The 12,916-nt window shown below is 36.6% G+C and overlaps 1 protein-coding gene across 7 annotated transcripts in view; it reads left to right on the top strand.

The window, feature by feature from the left end:
- LOC134353602 (copine-3-like) overlaps positions 1–12,916 on the top strand; it is a 44,537-nt gene that overhangs the window by 29,741 nt on the left and 1,880 nt on the right. For all 7 annotated transcript variants that reach the window (XM_063061749.1, XM_063061765.1, XM_063061756.1 and 4 more), the window contains 6 exons: positions 1,047–1,106; positions 3,860–3,993; positions 7,535–7,589; positions 7,676–7,727; positions 11,565–11,698; positions 12,409–12,645. In XM_063061749.1, coding sequence (XP_062917819.1) covers positions 1,047–1,106; positions 3,860–3,993; positions 7,535–7,589; positions 7,676–7,727; positions 11,565–11,698; positions 12,409–12,645 — 672 coding nt within the window. The remainder of the gene's footprint in view (positions 1–1,046; positions 1,107–3,859; positions 3,994–7,534; positions 7,590–7,675; positions 7,728–11,564; positions 11,699–12,408; positions 12,646–12,916) is intronic.

The raw sequence follows: 12,916 nt of genomic DNA, 5'->3' as shown, positions 1-12,916 counted from the left end.
ACATGTTTATATGCAGTATTTTTGCTATAATTTTGAATCAATGACTGCTAATTCCTTAAACCCAGAGGAAATGGATGGGGTAGGAGCCAGTTTTCATCCAAAGGCGGGGTGGCTTAAAACTAGATATCTAAAGGGAGAGATTTACAGAGCAATCTGAGAGGCAGGTTTTCCAGTGTAGTGGTTATTTGGAATGAACTGCCCAAGAAGCTGGTAGAGGCAGATACAATTATGAAGTTTAAAAGGTATTTGGATAGAGGGAATTGGGCTGAAGGGCCTGTTTCTCTTCTGTGCACCTCCATGATAAATTGCAGGCTCTTACACTAAATGCTGACATGGTAATCTAGAAAATTCCAGGGCTGTGATCTGAGTGATTGGACCCTGATCACGTAGGCTTGGTTCAGCTTAGTGTGAGGCGAATGTTATAATCATGTGATTTGTTGTCAACAGCACCAACAGAAAAGCATGTTACGTAAGGGTTGAGAAAGCAGGAATGCACCTTTGCAGTGCAGTTTCTTTTTATCTGGCTGGTTTTCAAAAGGGCCATTCTGGGTACTTTATTGAAAACCACCTAACGGACTTATCAGGAAGATAGAAGCATAGTGTGATTGAGTCAAAAATGTGCACAGGTGGGTTCCTGTATGTATGTGTTAGCTCTTTTGTTTTTCTTAATATATCAATCACCCAGATTTGAATATTATTTTGAAGTGGGCAGAGGTACTTTGTGTCATAAGTATTGAGTGAGATAGTGTTTGAATTCATGAACATCAGTGAAATGGGCATACATGGCAGATGTGATTATCCATATTAAAAGTGAACTGATTTAGTTGAAACAATATAAGATACTAGACTCTTAAATGGCACTGAGGTGGAGTGGAAATGTAAAAGGAGATGAGGGTGCATGTTGGCTTGATGGTACAAGGATGCTTCTTGGAGTAAGCCCAGAGATGAAGGACTTGTGTGAAGAGATTGAATACTGAAGAAAATGTACTTCTGATTTTCATTATGTATTATCATATAGTTAATACAATTAAATTTTCAATTAACAGATTGTGAAAGAATATTCTTTCCTGGACTATGTTATGGGTGGCTGCCAGGTGAACTTTACTGTAAGTAACTAATTTATTTATAATTTAAACATGAACATGGGAGCAGGAGGAGTTCAACCCCTTGAGCCTGTTCATTAAGATCATTGCTGATCCAATTGTAACCTCTTCTGCTATCTACCCAAGGAAACCTTTACTTTTGCTTTTCAAATATTTATCTAGCTCTACCTTATAACAATTTTGGAATTTAAATACACTTTGAGGAACAGAGGTCCAACTGCTTGTAGCCATCTGAAAAAGGAAAAATAAGAATCACCTTGTCTGTCATAAGATGGTGATCTCTTTTTGAACAATGATCCTATATTCCAGATTTACCCACAAGAGTAAACACCCTGTCCTCGTCCATTCTTAGAATCTTGTATGTTTCAACCAAGTGCCTTCTCACTTGTTTTTTTCAGTGGGCTGCCATCATTGCAAGCAGTCACCTGATGAGGTAAAGTGAGGTTTTGAAGGAGCTCTGGGGCCTTTGGAACTTTTTGGTGGACAGCAATCAAAACAATCTCTTAATGCATTCGGCAGGGGTCAGTTTTGGAGCGGTCGGCCTTTGACTCAATAAGCTTTGGCATAGGCTAGAATTTTAAGTTTGTGAAGTTAAAGATATAGCAAGTGTAGGCAGGATGGTAGTTCAGAATCGGGTTTAATATCACTGGCATATGTCATGGAATTTGTTGTTTTGTGGCAACATTACATGATAAAAATCTATAAATTACAATAAGAAGTATATATAAAAATGAATTAGTAGTTCTAAAAGAGAAGGAAGCAAACACTGAGGAAGTGTTCATGGGAATCTGATGACAGTGGGGAAGAAGCCGTTCCTGAAATGTTGAGTGTATGTCCTGCGACTCCTGTAGCACCACCTTGATGATAGCAATAAGAAGAGGGCATGTCATGGGAGTCCTTAATGACAGCTGCCGCCTTTTTGAGGCATCACCTTTTGAAGTTCTCTGTATTGGGGAGGCTAGTGCCCAGGATGGAGCTGGCTGAATTTACAACTTCCTGCAGCTTTTTAGGATCCTGTGCAGTGGCCCCTCCATACCAGATGGTGATGCATCCAGTTAGAATGCTCTCTATGGTACACATGTGGATATTTGCAAGTCTCTTTGGTGACATACCAATTCTCCTCAAAGTCTTCATGAAATATAGCCACTTTCATGCCTTCTTTGTAATTGCATCAATATGTTTGGCTCAGGATACATCTTCAGAGTTGTTGACACCCAGGAACTTGAAACTGCTCACCCTTTCCACTGTTGATCCCCCGATGAGGACTGGACCCTGTTCCTTCGAATACCCTTCCTGAAGTCCACAATCAATTCCTTGGACTTGATGACGTTTAAATGCAAGGTTGTCGCTGCGACACCACTCAATCAGCTGATCTACCTTGCTCCAGTACACCATCTTAGAAACATAGAAAATAGGTGCGGGAGTAGGCCATTCAGCCCTTCGAGCCTGCACCGCCATTCAGTATGATCAGTATGACCTTATCAGCATTTGAAATTCTACCAGCAATAATTGTGGCATTGGCAAATTTATAGAAACCATTTGAGCTGTGTGAAGCCACACAGTCGTGAGTGTAGCGAGAGTAAAGCAATGGGCTGAGCATTCATCCTTGAGGTGTGGTAGTGTTGTTTGTCAGTGAGGAGGAGATGTTCTTCCTGATCCATACTGACTAGTCTCCAGGTGAGGAAGTCAAGGATCCAGTTGAAGAAGGAGGTACAGATGGCCAGGTTTTGGAGATTGTTGATTGGAACTGAAGGTATGATTGTGTTGAAATTGTGTGATCAACAAACAGCAGCTTGACGTATGTATTGATATTGTCCAGGTGATCCAAGGCCAAGTGGAGAGCTACTGAGACTGTATCTCAGGCTGTTGACCTCTTCACCCTGTCTTTGACACAAAATTTGGCTCCTTATTCAACTATAACCTTGTGTTCAAAACTTCTGCTTACCTAATGATTGTACATCAACTAATATTTTCAACAGATTTCCATTGCAACGGGGGAGTAATGGAACTATGCCACTGAAATGTGCTTTGGTTGAATTGGTCTGCAGCCATTTTGATTATACAGGGAGCTCAAATCTGAGTAATTGACAAAGGGAAATTTATAAAGTTAATGAGAAATGACAAAGCAAAAATGTGGAGTAAGAGAATAAATAATGATGACCAAGAATCTGCCAAGATGGGTTGGAGCAGAAAAAATGTGTCTATCTCCATCTGGAGTCAGAGGAGATAATACTAATAAAGATATAGAATTGAAGTTTCTTTATCAAAACTAAATCAACACGCATAATGTTAGATAAATTACTGACAAATAGAAGTAAATGTGTTGGGCATTACAAAGATATAGTTCAAAATGATCAAGATTATGAATGAAATATTCCAGGATACTTTCTTTTATGCCTATTTCAAAAGTTATTTGAAAAGGGGGAATCTGATGAATAAAAGATAAATATTAGTAGTAGAAAAAAATACAAGTAAAATGATCAGTTTCAGTGGAGTTACAAAATTTGCTCAGCCACAGTTAAGGATCCTGTGCAATGAACTACTCATATCCTTTTATGCAACTATTTTAAAACTAATAGAATCAAGGTCACTGGATCCAAAGTGCTTGCTGACAGATACTTTTGCCACTTGCTCTACCTCATTCTCCAGGAGGAGGTCCAGTGTTCTTCCTTCTCAGTTATTCTCAAATAGCAGAAAATGCTGGAAATGAAACAAATCATGTCCATATCAATGTTTTCTTATTACTTCATTCTAAGGTTGGCATTGATTTCACTGGCTCCAATGGTGACCCTCGTTCTCCTGATTCTCTACATTATATAAGTCCTAATGGGTATAATGAATATCTGATGGCAATCTGGTCTGTTGGAATGGTTGTTCAAGACTATGACACGTAAAGTATTCCTTTTGTTTTGCCTGTTGTGTTTCTGTTAGAAAATAAGGATGTTGCAAATACCTAAGGAATTTATCTAATCATTAATAAATAATTGCCTCGGTCCGTACTAACTCTTTAAACTCACCTTTTTTTCCTCTTTTTCGAGGTACTCGACAAGGCTGTCCTCTTAGTCCCCTATTATTTGATATTGCATTAGAACCTCTTGCAATTGCCATTCGAGAATCTTCAAATATTACTGGGATAACTCGGGGATTAAAGTCCCGTAAATTATCACTCTATGCTGATGATTTACTTTTATATATTTCTAATCCTGAGAAATCCATTCCTGCTGTTTTAGAGTTATTAGCACAATTTGGTTTTTTTTCAGGTTATAAATTAAATCTTAGTAAGAGTGAACTCTTTCCGATTAATAAACATCTTCCCTTATATTATAAATTTCCATTTAAATTGATTGATAACTATTTTTCTTATCTTGGGATTAAAATTACTTGTAAATATAAAGATTTATTTAAGATTAACTTTTTACCATTAATAGACCATATTACTCAATTTTCATCTAAATGGTTTCCTTTATATTTAACTTTGATTGGTCGTATTAATGCAGTTAAGATGTTTTTTTTGCCAAAATTTTTATATGTGTTTCAGGCATTACCAATTTTTGTTTCAAAATCTTTCTTTGATAAAGTTGACTCTAAAATTTCTTCATTTATTTGGCAGAATAAAAATCCGAGACTGGGTAAAATACATTTACAGAAAGCTAAGAGAGATGGAGGTTTAGCATTACCTAACTTTAGATTCTATTATTGGGCAATTAATATTCGACATATGAAATTTTGGTTACTTGACCAGGATATACTATCTATTCCTAAATGGGTAGCATTGGAACTACAATCTGTTCAGGGCTATACACTTGGCTCTATTTTAGGTTCCTCTCTTCCTTTTGATTCGAAACGCCTTAAGCAGGTGTCTAACCCGATAGTTAAATATGCTTTGCGTATTTGGTTTCAATTCAGAAAATTTTTTGATCTTAATCAATTCAGGTTAGCGATTCCTATTTTAGGTAACATATTTTTTCCTCCCTCTTTTACGGATCGCGCTTTTCAAACTTGGAAGACTAAGGGTATTTTACGGTTTTTGGATTTATTTTTAGATGGTTCCCTTATGTCTTTTGAACAATTATCTAATAAATATAACTTATCAAGAATACATTTTTTAGATATTTACAAGTTAGAAATTTCCTAAGTACTATACTTTCTTCCTTTCCAATGCTTCCTCCTACATATATTTTAGATTCGATAATTAACCTTAATCCATGTCAGAAAGGTGCATCGGCTATGATTTATAATATTATTATGAAACTTAGGAAAGCTCCATTTGATAAGATTAGGGTAGATTGGGAACAGGAATTGGGGCTTACCATTTCTGTGGATGATTGGGGGCAGATTTTACAATTAGTTAATACTTCCTCTATTTGTGCTAAACATTCCCTAATTCAATTTAAAGTTGTTCATAGAGCACATATGTCCAAAGATAAATTAGCGCATTTTTACTTGCATATTAATCCTTTTTGTGATAGATGTTTGGGGCAGATAGCCTCTTTAACTCATATGTTTTGGTCTTGCCCTACTTTGGAAACTTTTTGGAGAGACATTTTTAATATTATTTCTAAGGTATTAAATATAGATATCTCTCCTCACCCTATTACTGCTATCTTTGGACTACCTAAAATTTCTAGTAATCTTTCCCCTCCAGCCCGTAGAATGATTGCATTTCTTACTTTAATAGTGAAAAGATGTATTTTACAACATTGGAAAGAGCTTAATGCTCCAACTACCTTTTTTTGGTTCTCTCAGACGATATTATGTTTGAATCTGGAGAAAATTAGAAGTAACCTTTATGATTCTTCATTTAAATTTGAACAGATTTGGGGATCTTTTATTCGCTATTTTCATTTAATGTAATATATACCCTTGTTTTTTTTTTCACTGTTTTTAATGGAGGTCGGGATTGAGGACGTGATTTTAAGTTTAACTCTGTTTGGTTTCAAGTTAGCCCATTGCTTTGCTTTGCTTTTAGTTAGTTGCACAGTGGGTTTTTTTTTGGGGGGGTTTTTTTTTCTTTTTTTCTATTGATATATATAAAATTTAGTATACTATTATGTTACCTTGGTTTCTTATGTTTAAATTACATTGTTTGTAGTTTTTTTTTGGTATTGATACCTTCTGTAATTTTATTATATTTTAACATTGTATTAATGTTTATATGACTTACCTTTTTGTATACTTATTCAATAAAAAGATTTAAAAAGAAAGAATAAATAATAGGTTAAGTTATAATTTAGCCTCTGTTTGCAATTTGTAGTTAATAATTTAAGTATTTTTGTCTAAAGTCCATCTCTGGCCCTTCTCCCTCATTCCTCACCAACTCACCCATTTGTAATTGATATTTGGTATGGAAGATCAGATGGCTTGTATCACAGATAATTCTTTTTGAGCAATGTGTAGTATTTTGATAACAATATTTTTACTGTAATAATATTATTTCTAGAATCTTCCATTCCAGGTTCACTGTGAACAATAGCTGCTAATCTCAAATTTGCCAAATCTAGATGAGGAAGATGAATCCATCTATCCTAAGACGTGTCAGAGTTCAGTATGAGGCCTGACCTCTTACTACGCATTAGAAAACCCCTTAACAGATAACAATTGCATCCCCACCCTTCCCTACACCTCAGCTTCAGCATGGCAGTTAATGCAGTGCTTTGCAGCAGCAGCTGTAAGATCAGGGTTAAATTCACAATTTTATATATTCTCCCTGTGACCACATGGATGCTCTGGTTTCTTTCCACATTCTCAAGATGTATGTTTAGGGTTAGTGAGTTGTGGGCACGCTATGTTGGCACAGGAAGTGTGGTGACAGTTGTAGGCTGCCCAGCACAATCTTTATCTATTCTTTATCTTTCATTTTTAAATGATGGGGATTTCATTTTTTAAATGTTTCTGACATTTAAATTGTACTGTAAGTGGGACAAAATCTCCTTTTTTAAGCTGACTATTTAAATTAGCTGAAAGCATGAATCGTAGCATCAGAAATTTAAATAAATAAATCAGATCAGTCTTGCTGCTTTTTCTGCAGCCAAACAATTGAAATTAAAGGGCTTGCAGAACATGGGCTACATCTTGTTTACTCTTAGGAACCAACGTAAAACCTTGGCTTCTTGTAAGATCCCGTTCAATGGGAATTCTTAGAGTTTGGCAGTGGGACATTCTTAAAGTTAAATGCTCATAATAGTAGACCTGGACCAGTAAGTACCAACAGTTCAATTTAGATCTCTCCACTTAGCAGCAGTGTTGAGATCATTATTTTCATTAAGTGGTTATTTGAAAAAAGAATGTGTCTGCCTTTACAGGATGTAATTAAAGGATGAAGATGCTGATGTTTGAGCTTTTGGATTTTAGAATATGATGAGATTTTCTATGGATCTTGACAAATAAAATGTATCAGTTTGACTCACATGATGTTAAATACTTCATTACAGTGACAAGATGTTCCCAGTATTAGGATTTGGTGCACAGATACCCCCTAACTGGCAGGTAAATGTAGATTTTTTTTGTGTGTAATAATGCTTTTATTTGGAATTGGAATTCAAAACATATAATGTATCTTTGTTTCCCTTTAGGTATCACATGAATTTTCAGTTAATTTCAACCCTGAGAACCCATACTGTGCAGGTATGTAATTCCATAAAATGTATGATATTGAGTTGAAAATAATAGTTTTTAGCAATGGTGGAAAAGTATAATTATAGACATTTGAGGCAACACACACACAATGCAGGCCAGGCAGCATCTATGGAAAAGAGTACAGTCGGCTTTTTAAGTGGAGACCCTTCAGCAGGACCTGTACTAATACTTGTGCAAACAAAGTCACATGCACTTCTAGTTAATTAAGGCAGCAGCCTTTTCCCTTCTGCTTACAATACAATCAGAATTCCCTTGCATATAGATATGCACTGACGGGCATGCATACTGTTGACAGAAGGTCATAAAGTAGGAACACATCTCTACATAATGAGATTCATTGGAGGGCAGTGGGCAAAGTATACATTACACAGTCATGATCTGAATATTTTTCTAGGAACACAGCCACTGCATCATTGATTTAATCATTATATTGGTTGGAAGTGAAGAATTGTACACCTAAGGTGTTTTTAAAATTAGAAAATGACTTGCAAAAATATTATTGAATGCAGAACTGCTTGGGAAATTTAATTCTTTTCCCTGCTGCCACCAAACTGAAAATAATAAATTATTACTAGACAAACAAATTTGTTTGATATTGCTTTGAATTTTTTTTTAGTATTTTTTTCCTTGCCTGCAAAATAGATCATTGGGTTACATTAAATATTCAGTTGATTGTCTACACTTGTATTAATTAAAAATTAAAGTGCTATATTGCAGAAGAAAGTTGACATCCCATAAGCAATATGAGTACATGTATTTTTGAGAGGGATGAACGTGTCTGTGCATTTTAATACAAATTTGAGTTGAGTTGAAGAAATTGCCTGAATGTGTGGCATGTAGCCTCTTCATTAAGTAGATGAGGAAATCTGCAAATTCAGATATTTCATGTTTGTATGTTAAAATAACTTCAAAAATGTGAAAAAATAACAATCAAAGCCTTGTTTTGTTAGAGCACAGGAGCATTGTTTTGTAAATCTGATGTCTCTATATTTTATCTGCAAAGATTACATTCTGGTTTACCATCTAGAAATATAGAGCATTAGTCAAAGTGAAGTGTAATGTCATATGCACAAGTACATGTATGCACAGATGCAATGAAAATCTTACTTGCAGTAGCCTCTTGAGTTCATAACATATAAGCACAAACAAATATTTTTACATGGAAGACCACAATTAAAACAGTCTATTTTTAGTGTAAAGTGATCAAACTGGTCATAATGGTGCTTAACTGTAAAGATAAGGATTGTGTTAGTTGGTTCAAGAATTGAATTGAAGGGAAGCAGCCGTACAGGAACCTTATTTTAGGGGACTTCAGGCTTCTCCACCAACTGCTCAGTGGTATGGAGTGGTGAGAAGATGGTGGGGATCTTTGGACGTTGCTTTCTTGTAGGTACTTCTGATGGTAGGGAGGGATGTGCTTGTCGTGTATTGAGCAGCTTCTTGCATTCTTGCATATTTGAATTGCCGTGCCAGACCATAATGCAACTAGTTGGGATACTTTTAACAGCACATCAGCAGAAGTTTGGGAGAGTGTTCATTGACAAAGAAGAACACTTTTGGAGAAGAGAAATTACTTTCAGAAAATTTCTTTTTCAGTTTTCAAAGTTATTTTTTCTTGGCTTTTATGATGGTTGCAGATGTGGTAATATTATAGCATTAATGTCTAAGATTTATACCTGCTCTGCAAACGTGTGTACATTCCCATTGTAGTTGTATTTTTGTAATCAAAGAAATGTTATCTGTGTGTGAAAACATGGCAATTTTAATCTCAACTCACTCATGAATAATATTGCATCAATACATTCTATTTTATAAGAGTATCTTAGAATTCCTTGCACAAAAAGCACATACAGACTGTGTTCAATTTATGGTGGGATGTATTCACCATCAAAATCTTGTATTGATTTAAAAAAATCTGATTCAGTCATCAGTTTTGGCTGTATATATCACAGCTTCATGTCTTTGAAATGAGGCACTTAAGTGCTACCTGTCCAGCGCCACCTTCAGCACTAAATTGAAATCTCTTAAGGTTGTGATTCTTGGCTGAGGGCAAGAATATATAACCACCTAGTTTTGAGTCCAGGTTGTTGCCTCATTTCCAATATCTTTCAAATCTTTTTGCAAGACAAACAAAGCCCAATCTGAAATAATTGAGATGAAAAATCCAATATATGCTGATTCTCAGAAACCAAAATGCATAATGCAGTTCTTTAGCTTTGCATGTGTACTGCAGGTACTATGGTTATTAGGTGCCCTCTGTTATCCGGAGTAAAATGTACAATGAGAACACATTGTTTTTGGATTGAACTTTATATTTTAAGAAGGCTTTAAAGCAAGCATATGGATAATATTATTAAATATAGAAACATAGAAAAACGACAGCACAATACAGGCCCTTCAGCCCACAATGCTGTGCCGAACAAGTACTTAGTTTAGAAATTACCTAGGGTTACCCATAGCCCTCTATTTCACTAAGCTCCATGTATCTATCCAGGAGTCTCTTAAAAGACCCTATCATATCTGCCTCCACCACCATCGCCTGCAGCCCATTCCACACACTCACCACTCTCTGCGTTAAATAAATAAATTTACCCTGACATCTCCTCTGTACCTACTTCCAAGCTCCTTAAACCTGTGCCTTCTCATGACAGCCATTTCAGCCCTGGGATAAAGCCTCTGACTATCCACATAGTCACTGCCTCTCATCGTCTTATATACCTCTGTCAGGTCACCTCTCATCCACTATCACTCCAAGAAGAAAAGGCCAAGTTCTTGTAAGGCATGCTCCCCAATCCAGGCAACATCCTTGTAAATCTCCTCTGCACCTTTTCTATGGTTTCCACATCCTTCCTGTAGTGAGGTGACCAGAACTGAGCAAAGTACTCCAAGTGGGGTCTGACCAGGGTCCCTTATAGCTGCAACATCACCTCTTGGCTCCTAAACTCAATCCCATGGTTGATGAAGGCCATTGCACTGTATGCCGCCTTAACCACAGAGTCAACCTGCGAAGTAGCTTTTAGTGTCCTATGGACTTGGACCCTAAGATCCCTCTGATCCTCCACACTGCCAAGAGTCGTCCCATTAATACTGTATTCTGCCATCATATTTGACCTACCAAAATGAACCACCTCACATTTATCTGGGTTGAACTCCATCTGCCACTTGTCAGCCCAGTTTTGCATACTATCAATGTCCCATTATAACCTCTGACAGCCCTCACACACCCCCAATCTTTGTGTTAGCAGCAAATTTACTAACCCATTCCTCCACTTTCTCATCCAGGTCAGTTATAAAAATCACGAAGAGAAGGGGTCCTAGACAGATCCCTGAGGCACACCACTGGTCACCGAACTCCATGCAGAAAATGACCCGTCTACAACCACTCTTTGCCTTCTGTGGGCAAGCCAGTTTTGGATCCACAAAGCAGGGTCTCCATGGATCCTATGCCTCCTTACTTTCTCAATAAGCCTTGCATGGGGTACCTTACCAAATGCCTTGCTACACTACATCTACAGCTCTACCTTCATCAACGCGTTTAATCATATCCTCAAAAAATTCAATCAAGCTAAATGTGACATTTCGCAAACTAATTTTTGTCAGAGGGAAGTATAACACAGCATATTTGTGTCAAAATAATCTGCTTTGGTATTGATGTTCCTGTTCAAAACTTACCTTGCACATCATTAAAAGAAATGGTTATAGAGAAAGCTGACTTTGTAATTGAAAAAACTTTTGCAAAGTGAATGCAAGTAAAATATCTAACATTTAAAAATGTAACTATGCAAGGTTGTCATTGCAACTATCTTTCTTCAATTTATATGCTAGGAGTACAAGGAATTGTGGATGCCTACCGCAGTTGCCTTCCTCAAGTCAGACTATATGGACCAACAAACTTTTCCCCCATTATAAAGCATGTAGCAAAATTTGCAGCTGCAGCAACACACCAGCCAACTGCGTCGGTGAGTGAGGAAAAAATTACAAATATCAAAAATAATACGATAGCTGGAAGATATCACTGTTCTTATCAGCCTTGATGGACATATTGTAGAAAAGAATAGCACAGGAACAGGGCTTTTGGCTGAGCAAGATGCCTTCTGCCTGCACATAATCCATATTCTTCTGTTCCCTACATATTCATTGTGACTATCTAAAGATGTCTTGAACACAACTATTGTAAATTCTTCCACTATCACACCTGGCTCCTACTGCTGTCTGTGTTTTAAATAAACTTACCCTGCACATCTCTTTAAACTCTGCCCTTCTCACCTTAAAGCTATGACCTCTGGTATTTGATATTCCTACCTTGGAAAGAGGATGGATCGCAGAATCATTATCTATGACTCCAATAATGTATATTTCAATTAAGTTATCCCTCACCCCCTGCTGTTCCAGAGAAAACAACCCAAGGCTTCCTGATATCTCAACACTACCTGCCCCTCTACCTATCTTTGCATCATCCACAAATTTGGTCATAGAGCCATCAATTCTGTCATCCAGATCGCTGACATACAACATGAAAAGAGCCAGTCCCAACACCAAGCCTCCTTTTAGCCTCCCTCATTTTCAAAAGCATGTGCAACATGATAAATGTTTAAAGATAACAGTAAGGTGACCCTATCTAACACAATTTACCTTTGCATAACTTGTGATTTTTTTTTTCTTTTAACAGCAATATTACATCTTGCTGATCATTACAGACGGAGTTATAACAGATTTAGATGAAACAAGACATGCCATTGTAAATGCTTCTAAGCTGCCAATATCTATTATCATTATTGGTGTTGGTGGGGCTGATTTTAGTGCCATGGAGTTTCTGGATGGTGATGATGGAGTTCTGAAATCACCCACTGGAGAACCAGCTATCAGAGATATTGTCCAATTTGTACCATTTAGGAAATTCCAGAACGTGAGTAATTTGTTAATGCCGATAGTAAATTTTTGAGGTCAATTTCATTCTAATGTGGTCAAAGTCATATTGATTTGTAGGAGAGAAATAATTAGTCCTACTCTACATTGCAAGTATTTTTTAAGAATTGTTAATGCAGATAAAATATCCTTTCAAGTTGCACACATCTTGGTCAAAGTGACATTTAACATACAATACAACTCTCATTTCATTTATGTCCTGGAAACAAGTCTCACATGATTTTTGGGTAATATGGTAAATGTATGACCTC

The sequence above is a fragment of the Mobula hypostoma genome, chromosome 1 (assembly GCF_963921235.1).
Source record: "Mobula hypostoma chromosome 1, sMobHyp1.1, whole genome shotgun sequence".
In the NCBI taxonomy this organism is placed as follows: Eukaryota; Metazoa; Chordata; class Chondrichthyes; order Myliobatiformes; family Myliobatidae; genus Mobula; species Mobula hypostoma.
This window is presented reverse-complemented; position numbering and strand designations above follow the sequence as displayed.